This window comes from Stenella coeruleoalba (assembly GCF_951394435.1).
Source record: "Stenella coeruleoalba genome assembly, chromosome: 11".
Classification (NCBI taxonomy): domain Eukaryota; kingdom Metazoa; phylum Chordata; class Mammalia; order Artiodactyla; family Delphinidae; genus Stenella; species Stenella coeruleoalba.
The window spans coordinates 47,966,146-47,986,036 of record NC_137157.1 but is presented as its reverse complement, the minus strand read 5'-3'; the positions used below and the strand labels follow the sequence as shown (position 1 = coordinate 47,986,036).

The window sequence follows — 19,891 nt, the reverse complement described above, 5'->3', positions numbered from 1 at the left end:
TATTTTTTTACCATTTTAATGAAAACAAAAATCAGAATGATAATATTTTAATATCTAGTGGCAGGAGAGTCATCAAAATCCATAAAGTTCTTTTAATTGTCATAAATACTTTCTTTTGGAATTTAAAATTCTGTTTAGCAGCACAAATCTATATCTGTATGAATCTCTCCTAAATATATTTGAAATTTTGAAGTGAACTTTTTAAAAAGCACTGTTGATCCTAGAACTTGTTTAATTATTGACATACTTTGATCCTTTTTTGTTTTTTAGCTTTTAATAAATGAGAAACATACAAATCTCATAGCATTTTATACCTGTCATTTGCCTCAAGACCTCGCTGTTGCCCAGTATGCATTATTTTTGGAAGGTGTTACAGAATTTGAACAGCGCCACCATTGCCTGGAGCTGGCTAAAGAAGCAGGTAAAAATGGTTGAGAACATCTACTGGGCTTTGTAGGCAGATTATCATTTTGACTTTAGTAACATTTAGCCTTCTAGTTTTAAATCCTATTTCTCTTACGAGGTGAAAAGGAATGAGGTTTTCAGTGAAATTCTGTTTTAGGAATGAAATAACCTATACTGTAACTTGTGTGAAATATCTTTTAATTTTGGCATTTTCTTTTATAATGTCTTTCATATTTTACATATTTTTAAAGAAGTGTTATCCCAAATTTACCACATCATTGTGACTGTTTAGAGGATATTAGTGTGAACGATTAATTCTTGTTTTTGTTTCTTCAAAAAATTCTTTAGATTTGGATATTGCAACTATAACAAAAACCGTAGTTGAGAATATTCGGAAGAAAGATAATGGTGAATTCAGTCATCATGACCTGGCCCCAGCCCTAGATACTGGCACTACTGAGGTAACATGAGGGGAAGAGAGAGGTGTGTTATATAACTCCTGATAATCCCTCATGTTATGCTTTTGTGAACTTCTACCTTAAAATACTCTGGCTTCTTTCTTTTTTAAAGAATTTTTCTTTGTTAGCCAAGTTATAAGAATTGGCAGCAAACTTAAGGTCTTGTGTAAGGAATTGCTTAACAGTAGTATTATGTTAAGGGAAGTTTCTTTAATGGAAAAAACCTGAGCATTGGGTTTTTGCTCATCAGATTATTCTAGATACTTGATCAGTCACTTTTTTTGTTTTTTGGCTGAGTCGGGTCTTAGTTGCGGCACTCGGGATCTTTTCATTGTGGCATCTTTTCGTTGTGGCGGGTGGGCTCTTCGTTTTGGTACGTGGGCTTCTCTCTAGTTGTGACATGTGGGTTTTCTCTCTCTGTTTATGCCGTGTGGGCTCCAGAGTGCATGGGCTCTGTAGTCTGCGGCACACGGGCTCTCTCATTGAGACACGTGGGCTTAGTTGCTCTGCAGCATGTGGGATCTTAGTTTCCTGCATTGGAAGGTGGATTCTTTACCACTGGATCACCAGGGAAGTCCCGATCAATCAGTAACTTTTATGTAGCTTACTTATTCCTATTTTCAGAAAAGAATAGAAAGTTTTATCTAGGAAAGAAAATAATTTTAGAGTAGCACTTAAAGGAATTACATGATTAAGTTGGTGGGACATCACATATATAATTCCAGATTCACAGTCCAGTAAGTTTTTTCTATAATTTAATAGAGACCTATTAAATGTGAAAATAAACTAAGAAAAGCTATTTTCTTTCATTATTTTGTATAACCTGAGGGAAAATATTCACTAGAAGTACAGACATAAGCTGGTTCTACTAATTTGTAGAATATCGTAGAAAAAACACAGTTGACATTTCTTTTTTCCAATTAAATGAATAGGAGGACCGTTTAAAAATCGATGTAATTGACTGGTTGGTATTTGACCCATCACAGAGGGCGGAAGCACTAAAACAAGGCAATGCCATAATGAGGAAATTCTTGGGTATGCTGTATTTTTATTTTTTATTTTTTTTAAGTTTTTGTTCTGTTCTAGAACTTTGTTGTTTGTTTTTCCAACCCTTCCAGTAGGGTAACGTACAAAACAGCCACTGTTACGGCTGGTATTGTGAAACAAAACATATTTAATAGTGACTTTTCATATCCTACTCAATTTTGCATATAATCTCAAGGCTTTGAAAAAATTGAATTGCCTTTTTTTAAGACACAGAAAAGTATGTAAAAGTAATTGCATTTAATGAATGCTTTTGTGACTGTTACATTGAGATAAGGAAAAGCCCAGCCATTAAGTAGAGAGATCACCCAGACCTTTAACAGAAGTACCTTGAGACATGAAATGGTTACAGGTAGCTGTGAAAGTTGCAAACCAATAATTTGATTCCTTTAGAAACCATTACACGGAAATCCATGTGTATTGAAAAACTGTATATCTTTTTCACAGCATCAAAAAAGCACGAAGCTGCAAAAGAAGTATTTGTGAAAATTCCTCAGGATTCAATAGCAGAAATCTATAACCAGTGGGAGGAACAAGGAATGGAGAGCCCACTTCCTGCTGAAGATGATAACGCTATCCGAGAACACTTGTGCATTAGAGCTTACTTGGTGAGATTGTAAAAACCACAAAACCTTTCTTTATGATGACTTTCCTGATTCACTCTCAGACCTTGAACTGTTTTTCCAGAAGTGGTGATTGACTCATTATCTTAGCTCCCTTGCGACTGTGGGACTGACTGATCCATAAGAACTTTGAAGACAAGACCTGGTCTTCATTTGCATGAGCCTCTAATCAGTGCTAACCAACTAAGAACGTTTCACATGGTAGATAGTGTGTGTGATGTCTGAAATGTATGTTTTCTTAAGATTCTTTGAATGCTTCTCTCAACTTTAACATTTCTGCTTTTGGCAATAACTGAAAAAAGCAAGATATTCTGTATTGTGACTAAACAACATACTCATTCAAAATTCATTCAACAAATAGTGAAGTGATTGGCTAGGTTCTAGGACTAATTCTGGATGTCTTTCTATCCTTGCCCTCTAGAAGCTAATAGGCTCGTCAAGAAGACAGACAAGTAAATATGTGAACATCACAAACAGAACACTTATTCACCATGATTTTTTTTTGTATAAAAAAGAAATATTAAACGATTTTACTTCTTGCTACTGAAAAATTATTTCTAAGAATCAAATTTTTAAAAACTTTGTTGAACATATGTGAACAGTTTTTTGTTTTGTATTTCTCTTTTATTTTGCATTTTAGGAAGCCCATGAAACCTTTAATGAGTGGTTTAAGCATATGAATTCAGCTCCACAAAAACCTACTTTGACACCTCAAGCAACTTTTACTGAGAAAGTGGCTCATGAACACAAAGAAAAGAAATATGAAGTAAGTTGAATATAGATGAGACATGTCTATTGCATCTCAAAAATACATGTCATATATTTAAAGAGATCATTTTTTCAGCAGTTATATTCCTGTTATAACAAGTGATCTTCCTTACTACTGTTCTACTTTGAAAAAAAGCCATCCCTTTAGTTACTTTTCTGTAGATAATTAACCAAACATGAAACATACCTTCAGGTGACAATAGTGCTCATTTACATGGTTAACATTTTAGCGTTTTATTGAACTGCAATCCGTCGATGTTTGTTTTTATATTTGGCTTACTGAATGTCAACTCTTTAGAATGATGTTCCATATATGTATATTCCTGTCTGTACTTTACAGATACATTATAGTCTGTTATATATCTGCCTTATGTTTGTTTTTCAGATGGATTATGGTATTTGGAAAGGGCATTTGGATGCCCTAACTGCTGATGTGAAGGAGAAAATGTACAATGTCTTGTTGTTTGTTGATGGAGGGTGGATGGTGGATGTTAGAGAGGTAAGCTGTGTGCATTGTTTATAGCTAAAAGCAAAAATAATGTCTTTTTTTAAAAGTTTTTTGAATAGGAGCAGCTACAGATCCTATATAACCTTTGTACGTATAACTAAACATCCCATAATTTAACCTGAAATACTAGTTAGGGAATATAGGAATGTTTGACTCTTGGGTAAACTATTTTTCCGTATTTAATATGTTCACTTAGGATAGTAAAATCTGATTTTTAGAAAAATATTTATTTATGTATTTGATTGTGCTGGTTCTTAGTTGCAGCAGGTGGGCTCCTTAGTTGCAGCCAGTGGGCTCCTTAGTTGTGGCATGTGAACTCCTAGTTGCAGCATGCATGGGGGATCTAGTTCCCTGACCAGGAATCGAACCCAGGCCCCCTGTATTGGGAGCGTGGAGTCTTAACCACTGTGCCACCAGGGAAGTCCCAAATCTAATTTTTTAAAGTTCTGGACCTAAAAATTAATTATATATGTATTCAACTCAATTTATGGATATGAAGATAAGTCTAGTAGAATGAGTAAGACATATATAAAGCAGTGGTTCTCACCTCTGAGCTGTCCATTTAAATGATCTGGAGAACTTTTAAAAAATACTGGTTTGGTTCCACTAGTGGTTACCACTAGTGGGGAGTGGGGAGGGAGGGGCAACATAGGGGTTGTGGAGGGGGAGGTAGGAACTGTTGGGTGTAAGATAGGCTACAAGGACATACTGTACAGTATGGGGAATATAGCCAGTATTTTGTAATATCTGTAAATGGAATGTTGCCTTTAAAAATTGTATTAAAAAAAAAAACTTTTAAAGAGTCCTGAAAAGACATGACAGTTAAATGTAGTATGTGATCCTAAACTGGCTCCTGCATTGGAGGAAGAAAGATGCTATAAAGGAGAGTGTTGAGTCAGTGATGTTAAGGTATTACGTCACTGTTAAATTTCCTGACATCGTTAACTGCATTGTGCTTATATTAGAGAAACTTCTCTTTATTAGGAAGTAAACACTGAAGTATTTAGAGGTGAGGGAACATGATTATGCAGCTTGCCCTCAAAGGGTTAAAAAAATGTGTATTTATAGATACACATACAGATGCAAATCATAAAGCAAACAGGGCAAAGACTGAACAAAGGGTGAGGGTATTGAGATATTCTTTGTACTATTGTTGTAATTTAGTTTGTTTGAAATGATTTTCAAATAAAATATCTTTTTAAATACTAAAAAAAAATACCGGGTTCCACTTCCAGAGATTCTGGGTTAATTGGTCTGAGATAGGGCTGGCTGGCTTTTTTTTTTTTTGGCGGTACATGGGCCTCTCACTACTGTGGCCTCTCCCGTTGTGGAGCACAGGCTCCAGATGTGCAGGCCCAGCGGCCACGGCCCACAGGCCCAGCTGCTCCACGGCATGTGGGATCCTCCCAGACCGGGGCACGAACCCGCGTCGCCCGCATCGGCGGGCGGACTCTCAACCGCTGCGCCACCAGGGAAGCCCTATCTGGAGAGCTTTAATGTGTAGCCTGGGTTGAGAAACCAGTTACAGAAGTAATAAATACCATAAGAAAAGCACAGATGAAGCATTTTGTGAGCTTAGGAAAAGAAAAGGTTCCTTCTACCTGGAAGAGATCTGGACAGAATGCTTGAAAGGTGTAGCATTTGACTGAATCTTGAACGAACTGGGTAAATTTGGATGAGCTGAGGTGGGAGAAAAGAAGGATGCTGCAGGTAATAATGGTGTGAGGGAAAGGCATTGAGGCTTGCTCATGGGGCATGACAGAAACATGGAGTAACTCAGTTTTACCTCTGCAGACCTGATGATCTGTCCAAGGATTGTAAATGCTGGATTCTTGGATATTAGGTATATTATTTTGAACAGAAAAATCACAGGAGTATGTTTGGTATCTTCCCTTCTGCATTCCCTGAATCTTAGTATAGTCACTCCTTTTTCACACTTGATCTTAGCCAAAAGGTTGAGAAGCGATCATCACTCCTTTTTTATTGTTTGTTTTGTTTTGGTTTTTGCTACTACATTTTTCTAGTTCCTCTGGCTTCCCTTTTTGACCAGAAGCAAAAACATTAGGGACAGGAGACTAGATTTGAGCCCCTATTTGCTACTATTCCTGATACAGTAACTCTGCTGACTTCATAAATAGTTTTGAACCTTTAGTAGGTTCCTTGGGTTTTCTCTTCTATTTCATGCTGCTGCTCACGAAGATAAAATTTTAGTGTTGCAAAATGCTAATTAAATGGTATTTAAGGTTTGAAAAGACTTGATGCCTTATTTATACATAAATCTTTGTTATTCTAAGTATTAATTAATCTTAGATTAGGGACTTCCCTGGTGGTGCAGTGGTTAAGACTCCAAGCTCCCAATGCAGGGGCCCTGGGTTCGATCCCTGGTCAGGGAACTAGATCCCACATGCATGCCACAACGAAGAGTTCGCATGCCACAACTAAGGAGCCTGCCTGCTGCAACTAAGACCCGGAGCAACCAAATAAATAAATTTTAAAAAAAGATAGTGAAAGTCACAAAACAGACACTCTGGAGTGTTTTAAAAATAGAGTAGGAGTGGAAGGCTATGAATGATACCATTTTGTTTTACCAAACATTTAAAAATCAATATTCAGTCTCAATCATGTCTTCAAATCTAATCCAAACAAGAAGAGATTTCTTGAACAATCAAATGATAAATAATGATATTTTGAGTTGAGTTTAGCTTAATACTCTTACATACTCAGCAAAGCAGGAAATTATTCAGGGCTTCTGATAGCACTTATATCACTTGTATAAAAATTAGGAAATGGTATCCATTCTCTTACACAGATAGATTCCATGCCAAGTGCACATGACCTGTAGACTGGAGCATGGATTAGATTTCAGCCCCCACTCACTCACCTGGCTAGCACCATGTGCAAGGCACAGCTGTTCAACAAAGCCCTGGCCTTGTATGCTGACTCTTACATCTGTACCTCACTTTTTACATAACTGCAGAACAGGCCCATTCGTGTTGGAGGCTGGTGGCACACAGGGATGGCAGGGGGAATGGAGGAGGCAGCTCATCTTTACCTACTTTTCGCCGCCTCTGCCTCAACCACATTCTAGTTGAAGCCTCAACTGTCTTTCCCTTGCTTCCACTCTTCCTTACGCAGTCCCTTCCTCATAGAGATCAGCTAGTAATCCTTTTAAAATCAAAGAGGTATGACTCTCCTACTCAGACCCTTCTGATGGCTTCTCGGTACACTTTGAATAAAACCCAGAGTTCTTTTCTTGACCTACAAGATCACACATCCGCTGGCCCTGACTGCCTCCCCAGTCTTGTATCCTACTGCTCTCCCCTCACTTTGCTCTAGCCTTCTGGCCTCTTTGCTGTTCTTCTGCCTAGAGTGCTCTTTTCCCCCAGATATCTGCATGGATGGCTTCCTTCCTTCAGCAGTCTGCTCCAGCGTCATCTCTCTTTAGAGACCCTGCCCCACCCCCAAACCCCCTATCCTAAATAGTACATATGCATATATGCACATATATGTACATAAACACATCAACACATATCAGTTAATGAGCTTTTCTCACATATAAAGCACTACATGTCCCTGATGGAAAGAATCTTTCTGTTTTATATATTTACAGAATTTTTCAAATTTTTCAAATTTACAGGATTTTTTATTCAGATGAGAAAAATATCATAGGTTGTAGCAGAGCAATTTATTCCCTTTTCCTTGTGGCAAATTGCTGGGCCCATCAGGCATGATTCTGGTTGGTTGATGGTTGATAGCAGCCAACCGACTGGTATGGAAATCGCCTATAGTCAGCAGAAGAGATCACACCCTGATATTTGGCAGCAACAGGATTTCGGAGAGGCAGGTGCCAGAATCCATCCTATGAAACGAGGTTATCAGTAAGCAGGTGGAAAGGAGTCTAGGGGCCAGGGGTACTTTGCTTCTTTAGCATAGGGGGAAAGAGTACATTGGAGCACAAATGGAGTGACCCAGAAAGAAGCAGTCTTCTTATTCTTACTAGGCCCCTAGTAGGATTCACTAATATGAATTATGAGTAAGACCTTGAGGTGTTTTAAATCCACCTCCAAAGGTAGTAAGTTCCTATTTGAGAAAATAAATGAAGGTGCTTTCCCTTTTAAAGCTAAGAACATACAAAGCATGCGTTTTAATATTTGCTTCTATGTATCTATATCTCAAAACAGGACAAAAAGGTTGACACTAATTTTTCATATGTGTGGAAACCTGACCTATGTCAGATTTAGTACAATTATTCCTTGGTATAATTTCCGGATTACATTCTGTTGCTTCACACCTCCACTTACATCTACCTTTGAAAATGTTTTAGCAATTTAATATTATAGTCTCTCACATGAAGAGATTTTTAGTGATTAATATTGTCATAAGGAAAAAATTTTTAATTAATTAGGTGTCTTATTAGGCTTTTCAAAGGACCAGTTGGTATTTTTGCTTGTCCTGTTTTCTGTTTTGTTTTACACTATGAGTCCTATGGATTTCCTCCTAATTTTTAAGATTATTTCAGAAACTTTATTGTGGTTGGGTACCTTTTTATTTTAATTATTTTAGTTTTCAATTTTTTATAAGAAAATGTAGTGGGCATGAAAGGTCTGTTCTGGGGCTTCCCTGGTGGCGCAGTGGTTGAGCGTCCGCCTCCCGATGCAGGGGACACGGGTTCGTGCCCCGGTCCAGGAAGATCCCACTTGCCGCGGAGCGGCTGGGCCCGTGAGCCATGGCCGCTGAGCCTGCGCGTCCGGAGGCTGTGCTGCACAATGGGAGAGACCACAACAGTGAGAGGCCCGCGTACCGCAAAAAAAAAAAAAAAAAAAAAAAGTCTGTTCTTTTTTCTGCACTCTTAGTACCAAAAAAATTTTTAGAAAGACCCCTGTATACTTATAAAGAAATGCTCACTGTTTTCTCTACAGTGTTATCCTCATGTATCTGTTAGTTCTGTCCCATGCAAATCTTAAGATTCTTTTTTTTTTTTTTTTTTTGCGGTACGCGGGCCTCTCACTGTTTGGGCCTCTCCCGTTGCGGAGCAACAGGCTCCGGACGCGCAGGCTCAGCGGCCATGGCTCACGGGCCCAGCCGCTCCGCGGCACGTGGCATCTTCCCGGACCGGGGCACGAACCTGTGCCCCCTGCATCGGCAGGCGGACTCTCAACCACTGCACCACCAGGGAAGCCCCCCAGATTCTTTTAATTTTTCTATTTTTAATAAATTATACAAAGACATCATAAATTCATTCTCTCTTTAAAGAAACAAAATATGTGCAATGAAGTTGTCCTCCCTGTGCACCTCTCCCCTCATCCTGATGCTTCTTCCCAGCAGGAATCACTGCTGGTGGTATGAAGAGCCCTCTCAGTCCTCCTGGTATCTGTGTTTCCTTCTGTATATATCCAGGGCAATGGTTATTATTTTCTGTTCTGATTTTTGCTCTAGTCTCTGTTTTACCTTTTATGCATGTTTTTATTTAAAACATAGTAAGTACAAATTCAGAAGCATTCTGTTTTCATTTTCAGACTTCTGACTCCTCTGAAGATACCATGATAGAAACCCTGCCTTGTTTTATTTTTAGTTAGCATGATAAGCTTTACAGAAACACTTTAGCTTTTACCTGTTGCTTTTTGGTTTGATTCATTGACTTTTTTGTAAGGGTATTTAGCTTAAAGTTGTTAGAATGACTACTTGATGTCTGTCTGTAGGATGCTGAGGAAGACCATGAAAGAACATATCAAATGGTTTTACTGAGAAAGCTTTGTCTGCCAATGTTGTGTTTTCTGCTTCACACCATATTGCATAGTACCGGTCAGTATCAGGAATGCCTGCAGTTAGCGGATATGGTATCCTCTGAGCGCCACAAGCTGTATCTGGTAAGTTCTAGAGCATTTGCACTTTTAAATTTTAGTGATTTGATAACCTCTGTAATAATATTTAGGTTTGTGAGATGTGTTTATATTCTTTAGATGTTCTTAGACTTTCTTAAAGTAGGGATCCAGTTTTAATGTTTGTGCTTTTTTATCCAAAATATGTATACATTTCTAAGCAGTTTGAAGTATATAGACTGGTCCAGAGAAGTAGCTTTGAAGTCCTGGGCTATCCTAATATACTGGCCTCTGGCTACATAAACCTTAAAGAGGAATTTCTTCTTGCATTAAGCTAATCAGGTTGATTAGGTGACTGTAAATTCACACTCTTTTTTGTTCTCATTCTTAACATTTTTCTCTTTTTTAAAAATCAGGTGTTTTCTAAGGAAGAACTAAGGAAATTGCTACAGAAGTTAAGAGAATCCTCTCTAATGCTCCTAGACCAGGGACTTGATCCATTAGGATATGAAATTCAGTCATAATTCGTCTGCTGTTTGTAATCTCAATAATTTCCATGATAAATGGAAGTTTTTCTGTAAAATATATATATTTGTAATTACTGGGTTTTTTCTTTTGCCTTATGGGGAAAATGTTTATGAAATTTAGGCATTTAATTTTGTACTTTTAAGAATATTATGGTGACACTTTGAAAATTTAAGGTATTATATAATTCCCTGTGTTTATTAATAAAACTATATAAAAACTAAAATTTTCTGTTCATATGAATTCCAGGAACGTCCCTCTATTATGTAATAAGAAATTAAATTTCCTGTTATCCTTTTTCCCTGTGATCATAAGTACTCTGAAATCTTAAAGAGGATGGAAAGTAGATACATGTTTAAGCCAGGTATATAAGTCCTCATCATAAAATATGGTGTTTTTAAAATATTACAGTTAATTAGATGAACATAGCAAGAATGTTTTCTAAAATAATATTATGCTATTTTCTTTATTTTGATGACGTTTCTAGTTTATTAACTCTCATTCAGCAAACCTGCTCTAAAATAAGTTGGAGCATGTACAGACTTAGAATAGTATCTGGCACACAGCAAGCAGTGAATAAATTGGGGAATACACAGTGAGTCAGATCTCATCTAGCCCTTCCAGTAGGGGAAATACAATAAATATATTTTTAAATGCCATTTTAAAATACAAGTAATCCAAGCAGGGAGAAACTATTTCCAGCTAAGAGGTTTCTGAGGAAGTAGCATTTGAGCTGGGGTCTGGGTAATGCACTGAATTTGCAAAGACAGAGATACAAGCACAAGAAGGGTGGGGCACTACAGATTAGGAAATCAGTATAAGCAAGGCCTACAAATGGTAAATGCATGTTTATGAATCAGCATTTATGTTGAATTGACTAGAGTGTAGGACTTATAAATGAGAGATGACCAAAAGAGAGAATGTGACTCTAAGAGAAAACATGATGTAAATGGATTATAAACCTGAATATAAACGCTGAAACCATAAAACCTTTAAGAAAAATAGAGAATATCTTTGGGACCCAAGGGTAGGTAAAGATTTCCTATACAAGAGACAGAAAGCAATTACCATAAAGGAAAAAATTGATTACTTAGACCATCAAAATATAAAACTCTGCTCTTCAAAGACATTAAGAAAATAAGTAAGCCACAGACTGGGAGAAAATATTTGCAGAAGGATAACTGACTAAAAAAACTCGTGTCCAGCATATATAAAGAACTCTTATGCTTTTTTCCTTGAGCTTGCAGTCTTAGCTGCGATGCGTTTCTTGGGCGCCGCGTTCCTGTTCCTGGCACTCAGCGCCTCTGCCCTGGCCAAGCCGGTGCATTTCAAGGACTGCGGTTCTGGGGTCGGAGTTATAAAGGAAGTGAATGTGAATCCATACTCCACCCAGCCCTGCCAACTGCACAAAGGACAGTCTTACAGTGTCAATGTCACGTTCACCAGTAGCACTCAGTCTCAAAGTAGCAAAGCCATGGTGCGTGGCATTGTGATGGGTTTCGCCATTCCCTTTCCTATTCCTGAGCTTGACGGTTGTAAGAGTGGAATCAGCTGCCCCATTGAAAAAGACAAGACCTATAGCTACTTGAATAAACTACCCGTGAAGAGTGAATACCCCTCTGTAAAACTGGTGGTGGAGTGGGAACTTACGGATGACAACGACCAACGTCTCTTCTGCTGGCAAATCCCAGTACAGATTGAAAGCTAGAGCTATTTGATGCCAATATGTCCGTCTGGGGGGTGAGAGAGCACGGGTGGAGGGAGAGGAGGAGAGATCAAGTCTAAACTGAATCAGTGCCATAAGATGAAAGGAATTTCTAGACTGCTGTTCTAGCCTCAACCTCCAAAAGCATCTAAGACCCTATTTCCTGAGAGCTCAGAACTGTCGCCCCTGTATTATCCTTTGTAAAAGGGTTGAAGGAAGGAAGAGAAAGTGAGACTGTAGGGATTGATTTGTCTTCAGGGGGAGTTGTTTGTTTGTTTTGGTTTGGTTTTTGCTTTTGGAATAAGGAGGGTCTAACCAGACATGATCCAAATGAGGCTGCTTGGGGGATATTGGATAACTTGCCCTAGGGTTACTAGCCCTTGCAGCAAAGCACGGGTTCCAAACCACATCCATCTAGCTGGGATATTACATCTGCAAGTTCCTCATCTCCACGTGCCTCGTTGAGTTCAGTGCATCTGGCCAATGAGCTTCCTCACATCCAGCTCCGCTGCTTCACTGGCCATGACTTGCTCTGCAGTGGTGTCCAGCGTGGTAGTGGAGGGGAAGTATTCTACAACAGAAATTCTCTGCAGTTAGCTCATGTCTCCTTTACTATCTTAGGTGGTTTTCATTAAATGCATCACTTGATTAGCAAAAAAAAATAATAATAAAAAGGCCAAAAAAATTTAAAGAGTGGACAAAATAGTACAACAGATGATTCTTGAAGACACACCTAACCATGTGCCTGTGAAAAGTGCTCAAGTCAATGGTGAATGCAAATTAAAACCATGAGATACCACTATACATCCATCAGAATGGCTAAAATCAAAGACTAACAACCAAATGTTTGGGAGGATGTGGAGCAACTGTGACTGGGACATATTGCTGGGGAATGTAAAATGGTACAATCTTTGGGGAAAGTTTTGACTATTTCTGTTCTTGTGGATAACTATTTTATTGACCTTTTCAAATATTATAAACAACAATCTACCATTTAACCCAGGAATTTCACTCAAATGCATAATGTTTAGAATAAGTAAAGTGATGTGACAACAGATGAAATAAATTGAAAATATGGTAGAATACCATATACAACTCTGACCAAGTATATTAGAACATCTAAGTAAAATGGACACTTCTAGGACGATGAAAAACCAAACATTGATTCAAAAAAAAAAATCTGAATAGTTTACTAACCATGATGAGTATATGAGGGTTCATCATACTGTCTACTCTTCTCTATGTTTGAATTTTTAAAATAAAATGTCTAAAAATATGGTTTCAAGAAGTAATGCTTTCCCCTGTTTGGCGAGGGCTAAAATTTGCTCAGCACCAAGAATACCTAGCAAGTCTACTCAACCGACACAGAAAATACCAAACAAGAAAGGGGTCGCAGATTGGCGCAGCCAGGTTTAGGTAACCCAGGAGATAGTGGACCAAGGACGCAGCTCTCCGCACCCAGAGCTCAACGCGCCTGCGCAGGTAGAGGCCGCTTCCTGAACTGTTCAAGGGCGGAAGCGCGGGCTCCCCGAGTCACGTGGCCGAGGGCGGAAGGGGGCGGGGCGCGCGGGACGTGCTGCCGCGTAGTCGCCGGCTGAATGGGCGGTGGCAGAGCATGTGTGATCCGCTGAGGCTGCAGCTTGCCAGGGACCCAGTGGTTGCATGCCTCTCCCCGGCCGGACCGTAAAGCCAGGGGCTGCGAGGACGCGGCGGCGGAGGAGGAGGCAAAGGGCAGCTGGAGGTAGGCCGGGCGCCCCTTTCCGAGGGTGAAGGGCCCCGGCTCCGCGGGGGTCATGGCAGCGCTGGCCGATAGAGTACGAGGCAGAGGGCGCATCGCCGCCGGGCTCCTGCTCAACCTACTGGTGTCCATCTGCATCGTGTTCCTCAACAAATGGATCTATGTCCACTACGGCTTCCCCAACATGAGCCTGACCCTGGTGCACTTCGTGGTAACTTGGCTGGGCTTGTACGTCTGCCAGAAACTGGACATGTTTGCCCCCAAAAGTCTGCCGCCTTCCAAGCTTCTCCTCCTGGCCCTCAGCTTCTGTGGCTTCGTGGTCTTCACCAACTTATCTCTGCAGAACAACACCATAGGCACCTATCAGCTGGCCAAGGCCATGACCACGCCGGTGATCATAGTCATCCAGACCTTCTGCTATAAGAAAACCTTCTCCACCAAAATACAGCTCACGCTGGTGAGTAGCTTCAGCTGGGCGAGGCGCACCTCTTAACAACCCACCTCCTGGACAGTCTTTCTCCCTGGGAAATTTGAATGGTTAACCTTGCACCACGCTCTTTCCCGTGATCTGGAAATCCACTCGAGTCCTTTGTGAGCAAGTGAACTTCAGGCTTATTTGGGGAAGGTGAAAAAAAGCCATCTTGGCGCTCTGTTGGGCTTTTAGCCCGGTAGAGTGTGCTTGTGTGAGTTTTAATAACTACTGTTTGATGGAAATCCTTAAATGCTATGATCGGTAAGAAAAGAAAGCTGTGTTGGGTGATGCAAATCTGTATGGGATTAAGTGCAAAAGCTCAAACTGAAAAACGTTTATGATAAACGTAAAATGTTAAGTCTCAGGATATGTTTGCGGCGACATACTGCAGAGGCTTCAGCGTCTTTAAATAAGACTAAAATAATTTTAGCATTTCATAACTTACAGCATTTAAAATCTTAATGCTTTTATTATATATTTATATATTGTTTAGACACTGGTTTTGGGGTCCATTTACTACTATATGCACGCATGTGGTATTTTCTTGCAAAGTGCAATGCATCGACTCATTTTACCCAGAATTTTACTTTAAATAGAATTAAATGTGAGCGTAAATATAGAATTATCATATTTCATTTTGAAGAAATAGGATTACCAGTCCGTTTTTATTCAAATGGAAAAAATATTTATAAAGGTTCATTGTTTCCTAATGATGTTTTTATGATTAACCTTTCAAGACACTGTGAAAGGAATACTAATTTTATGTCTCATAAATTTAATCTGAACAACGTTTACCTCTTTTTCTTTACAGATTCCTATAACTGTAGGTGTAATCCTAAATTCTTATTACGATGTGAAGTTTAATTTCCTTGGAACGGTGTTTGCTGCTCTTGGTGTTTTAGTTACATCCCTTTATCAAGTGGTTGGTAATTTTTTTTTTCTTTATGTGCCCTTTTTAGCAGATTTCATAAATTTTGAAGCTGTGCCCCAAGGTTTAGACAATACAGTATAGAGACAATAGACTGTTGGGAAGAAAGCATAATTGCATAAATTGTCTGACTCAAGGTGAAGAGAAGAAAGGAGACAGAGAAACTTGGGTGTATGATGCTCACCAAGTACCTCCCTACCTGTTTGTAAGTGTATATTACCCATGCTTAACAGTCTGAGTTTGGGGTGATGGTATATTATTTTCTGGGATATCTTTACAAAATGAATAGTAAGACTTTTTACTTGAGGATTGAGTCCATTGGTTGTATTTACCATTTACTCTTTAATTATGACATTACTGTGAAGGAGTGAGTACAGGTGCAAAAATTTGAACAGGAGAGGAAAATTTGAGATTTGTAAATCTTTGCCTCAGAAGATATGCTGCTGTTACAGCTCATATATTCTAATCATTTTTCTCCGTCAATATTTTATAGCAATGGGTATTTCACTTCTTGCACTAGCGCGGTGACTTGCCTGTAACAGCCATTTATTTGACATTTGTTCATGGATTCACTTACTTCATTACCATAAAATCTCAACAAGTATTTTTGTTTGTTTCTTATATATTGGAGGAAAGAATAGTGAATGACGAAGGGTACAGTGAAACAGTGTTTTCTCTGTACTGAAAACCTTGGACTGGAAATTGTGGTTTCCAGTGCCTGCGTATGGGGAATCAGAGCCAAAATGTGTGACCAGTTTTACTTTTTTCACAAACGTCCACTGGTTATAAACTAAGGCATTCTTGTTATGAATGTTAGGAGTTTAATAATACAGCTTTAGCATCTTAAATTTTCTAGTACTGGTCATTTCAGAAACATTGTTATGTGAAAATTCTGGGGTTGAAAACATTTCTTAGTGGCAGAGAAGCAGTTTAAATGAAAGAGCAGTGACATGAGAGGGTGGGGCACCTGCTCAATCTTGTCACTTGGCCTCAAGATATTCTGTCTTTTACTGCAGAGAGAAATCAGAGGAAGCTCAGGTTTGTGCTTTAAGAAAATTGCATTTGGGCATACTTCAGTGAGTTTAAAGTTAAATTTTTTAATTAGATACAGTCAGTGAACATTCCTATTTCTCTTTTTTGTTAAATGGACTTTATTTTTGACCCAGTATGGATTATTTATTAGATATAGCAAGAAATTTCATTTGTTGAACGTTAGAATTTCTTGTATTCCTTACACATCACTTCAATTCAGAGTACTCACTGCCCATGCCAATATGACCGTTTTTGTTCACACAAGTTTCAAAATTGCTATAGGGTGGAATCAAAGGATTCTGTATCTCTCAGGTGGATATCTGAAATGAGATTGACCAAGGAATGATTATAGACTAAGTCATGGGCAGAGTTTTTGATTATCAGTAAATGGTAAAAGTACTGGTACAGAATAGGTGTATTCCCTCCCAAAATTCATTTTAAGGAAAGTTGTATTTTCCCATTGTAACCTGGTATAATTCCTAAGTTATTTCTTCTTATACTGCTAGGGCATTAAAAGGAATTAAGAGATGAGTGACCAACTATTAGTTTTAGTGGTAGAAAGATGGTTGACTCCTTCATTCATTCAAAAGACATTTCTTCTGCTTTATGCTCAACCTTGATACAAAGATAAAGGGCAGCTATAATCCAGCATTGCAGAAACACATGGAGACAGCTGATAACAAGTGGTATAGCTCAGAGTATGAGGAAAGTTCTGAGGAGCACCAGGGAAGAAGGGGTAGTTCTGCACAAGGGCGGTAGTGAGGTAAGATTTTATGGGAAGGTTAACAATTTAAATTGAAGAATGCTCAGGAATTCGCTTAGCAAAGAAATAGAGCAGAGGTCTTTCTTTGCAGTGATGTGTGAAGGTACAGAGCATTTTTGGAGAACTTGATTTATTTGGTGGGACTGGACTGTAGTTGCGTGGTGGAAAGACAAGGCTGAGGGGTGGGTGAGACCAGATGGCAGAGTTTTGAGTGTTATGCTGAGGAAGTGTGCCCTTTATCCTGCAGATACCAGGAGAGGAGTTCAGATGGGCAGTGACTTGATCACTCCCTGTGTTTTAGAAACTTCACTCTGGTGGCAGTGAAGGATGAATAAGAGGGACGACAGGGTGACAGGCAGAGCAGTCAGGAAGTGCTCCATGGTTTAAGGGGAAGACAGGAAGGGCCTGAACAAGGACAGTGGTACTGGACGTGGAAAGGAAAGAATAGACTTCAGAGACCTTTTGGAGAAAGAATTAGTAGGACCTGACTGGATGTGAGAATGAGGAAAATAAGGAGTCTGATCCTTGGAGGAGATTATATCATTAATTATCGGACCAACACAGGAGGAGCTAATTTGGAGAAGGAATTAATCCGCTTAATCGTAAACAAGCTCCTTCAGGTGATATAACTGAAGATGGCTAGTTAGCTGTTTGTTGAAGGTGGGACTTAAAGGATGCTCAGAGAAGGAGGTCAGAGCTGTAGATGTCAGCGGATAGTAAAAGATCAGTGAGGGAGATAAAAGAGGAAAGCCAGACATCTCCCTTACAGGTAGTCAGTGAAGGAACAGGTGAGCGAGGAAGCAGCGCGAACCAGCAGTCAAGTTCTTCCTAGAGAAATCTGCAGGTTCTGCAGAGGGCTGCGGCCGGAAGGGGACCCAGGGCAGTCCTTCGATGTGGCCACTGGAGGTGAAGGTGCCCTTTTGGGGAGCAGTTTCACGAGACGGTTGGTGGGCAGAAGCCAGGCTGCACGGCAGTGAGGGCAGGTGGTGGCCTGAGAGTCACCACCATTTCAGGCTGTCTGTCCTGTGTCAGAGACACACAGCTGCCCAGAGAGGCTGCCCAACACAGGGCTGTGCACATCCCCTCTGCATTCATTTTTGCTTGCTGCGGTGTCCCAAGCAAAAGAATCAATTCTCTGTCCTTCATGTTCACAGCAGACTCTCATTAAGGCTGACAGGAGTATGCTTCAGATTTCTCGCTCTTCTATTTTTGTCTTGGTGAATTTCTATAGACTTAGAGTTTATGTAACAGGATACCCGGACCTACAGGAAAGAGGATTATGTAGGAGCAGTTATTCAAAAGCCTGGCTGTTCCTGCCAGATCTTATTCAGACAGTCCTATCAAGCTTTCTTTAAAGCCTCCTTTTCAGTTATATTTGTGAAGCATTTTGAGAACTGATGGGATTTGAGGCTTTGGGGTGTTGGTTCTACCGAAGGATAGTCTTTTAAAGTTTGTGATTATCTAGTTTATTGAGGAGTATAGGTGTGGGATTACCCACCAAAACGTCAGCCATAAAGAGGAAAGTTCCTTCTACCATCGATTGGGTTTTCTGAAGTGAATGAAAAGACCTCACATACCTTTTTAGCCACACATATTGGCAGCCACCTGGGATAACTGAGGTTTCTGTCAATCTGTAATTAGAGTCCGCCCTGCCCCCCAGTCTTCGTTTTGGGGGCCATTTTTAGAAAGAAATGAAGTCTGACACTGCATCTGTATTCCTGCTTATCCTGCTTATAAATATTATCCTGCTTAGAAATTTCCATTCCTGCCTAATTTTCCCAAGATCGCTGATGCCTGTGGGCCCCGGTATGCATTGACTTTCCCCATCTACTCGGATCAGGAGGGAAGACAGGATTTTTTTTCTCCTTTATAATTGAGAAGAAAATAGATTATCAGACATTGAATTTATAAAGCTCCTTTCATCCAGGGAGCTTAATATAATATACATATATATTATTGATCTTTGAAATCTTATAGACTCATTAGGCATTTCCTCTTCCCCCCGCCCTGCCTCACATTCCCACGTTTGTGGCTAGAGTTGCATCTTTTGTTTGTTGAGTGATGCTGTTTTTTTCTGCCTAACTCGTTCTCTCTCCTAATTTTCAGTGGGTAGGAGCCAAACAGCATGAATTGCAAGTAAACTCGATGCAGCTGCTGTACTACCAGGCCCCGATGTCATCTGCCATGTTGCTGGTCGCCGTGCCCTTCTTTGAGCCGGTGTTCGCAGAAGGAGGAATATTTGGTCCCTGGTCAGTCTCTGCTTTGGTGAGTTATAATTGTTTTGGTGTCTAAGAAACAAAATAATAATAATTTCTCCATTATTAATGCAATTTTTAGTTTTCAGAGCACTAGCTCAGATCCATTCTCATATTTAGTCTTTATAATCACCCTTTAAGGGAGGCAAGGTAAGGATTATTCATTAGATGAAGAAACTGAGGCACAGAAAGATTGAGGGACTTGCTTAGGGTTAAATTGCCAGTCAGTGGCCAAACCAGGACTAGAATTCAGGCCTTCTGATGTCTGGTTACTGTGCTGAGCCCGCCAGGCTATTGCCCACCAATACTTTGGGCATTTTTTTTGTTTCTTAAATAATGAAAATATAACTTTGTTGATTTTCTTGTAATAGTATAAGTAGTGCATGCTCATTGTATGCATTTTTGAACATACATAAAATTATAAAGTGAAGGTCTCCCCAAATCCTGCCACACTAAGATAAACACCTTTACCATTTTGGTGATGATCATTTCATGGATCTCTTTCATATACACAGACACACGCATGTGTGTGTATGTTTAATTTCATATGTATGTAACCGTATTATATATGCTGGGTTTTGGGGAGGTTTTTTTTTTTTTTTTTTTTGCGGTACACGGGCCTTTCACTGTTGTGGCCTCTCCCGTTGCGGAGCACAGGCTCCGGACGCGCAGGCTTAGCGGCCATGGCTCACGGGCCCAGCCGCTCTGCGGCATGTGGGATCTTCCCGGACCGGGGCACGAACCCGTGTCCCCTGCATCGGCAGGCGAACTCTCAACCACTGCGCCACCAGGGAAGCCCTTTGGGAGGTTTTGTTGTGGCTGCGCCGCATGGCATGTGGGATGCTAGT

General features: G+C 39.8%; 3 protein-coding genes across 7 annotated transcripts in view; all 3 read left to right on the top strand.

The window, feature by feature from the left end:
- The window catches only part of NUP107 (nucleoporin 107), a 45,035-nt gene extending 34,679 nt beyond the window's left edge, over nucleotides 1–10,356 (top strand). For all 4 annotated transcript variants that reach the window (XM_079936028.1, XM_079936027.1, XM_079936029.1 and 1 more), the window contains 8 exons: nucleotides 271–421; nucleotides 754–866; nucleotides 1,796–1,898; nucleotides 2,355–2,515; nucleotides 3,171–3,296; nucleotides 3,684–3,797; nucleotides 9,506–9,673; nucleotides 10,042–10,356. In XM_079936028.1, the coding sequence (XP_079792154.1) occupies nucleotides 271–421; nucleotides 754–866; nucleotides 1,796–1,898; nucleotides 2,355–2,515; nucleotides 3,171–3,296; nucleotides 3,684–3,797; nucleotides 9,506–9,673; nucleotides 10,042–10,149 (1,044 nt within the window). In that variant the 3' untranslated portion in view covers nucleotides 10,150–10,356. The remainder of the gene's footprint in view (nucleotides 1–270; nucleotides 422–753; nucleotides 867–1,795; nucleotides 1,899–2,354; nucleotides 2,516–3,170; nucleotides 3,297–3,683; nucleotides 3,798–9,505; nucleotides 9,674–10,041) is intronic.
- Nucleotides 10,357–11,408: 1,052 nt separating this feature from the next.
- On the top strand, nucleotides 11,409–12,344 carry LOC307194853 (NPC intracellular cholesterol transporter 2-like; the record flags this gene model as incomplete). Its single annotated transcript, XM_079938223.1, has 1 exon — nucleotides 11,409–12,344. One exon carries the CDS (start codon nucleotides 11,409–11,411, stop codon nucleotides 11,856–11,858), a length of 450 nt encoding a protein of 149 aa, XP_079794349.1. The 3' UTR covers nucleotides 11,859–12,344.
- Nucleotides 12,345–13,288: 944 nt separating this feature from the next.
- The window catches only part of SLC35E3 (solute carrier family 35 member E3), a 31,354-nt gene continuing 24,751 nt past the window's right edge, over nucleotides 13,289–19,891 (top strand). For both annotated transcript variants that reach the window (XM_079936626.1, XM_079936625.1), the window contains exons 1-3: nucleotides 13,289–14,050; nucleotides 14,877–14,987; nucleotides 18,895–19,053. In XM_079936626.1, coding sequence (XP_079792752.1) covers nucleotides 13,649–14,050; nucleotides 14,877–14,987; nucleotides 18,895–19,053 — 672 coding nt within the window. In that variant the 5' untranslated portion in view covers nucleotides 13,289–13,648. The remainder of the gene's footprint in view (nucleotides 14,051–14,876; nucleotides 14,988–18,894; nucleotides 19,054–19,891) is intronic.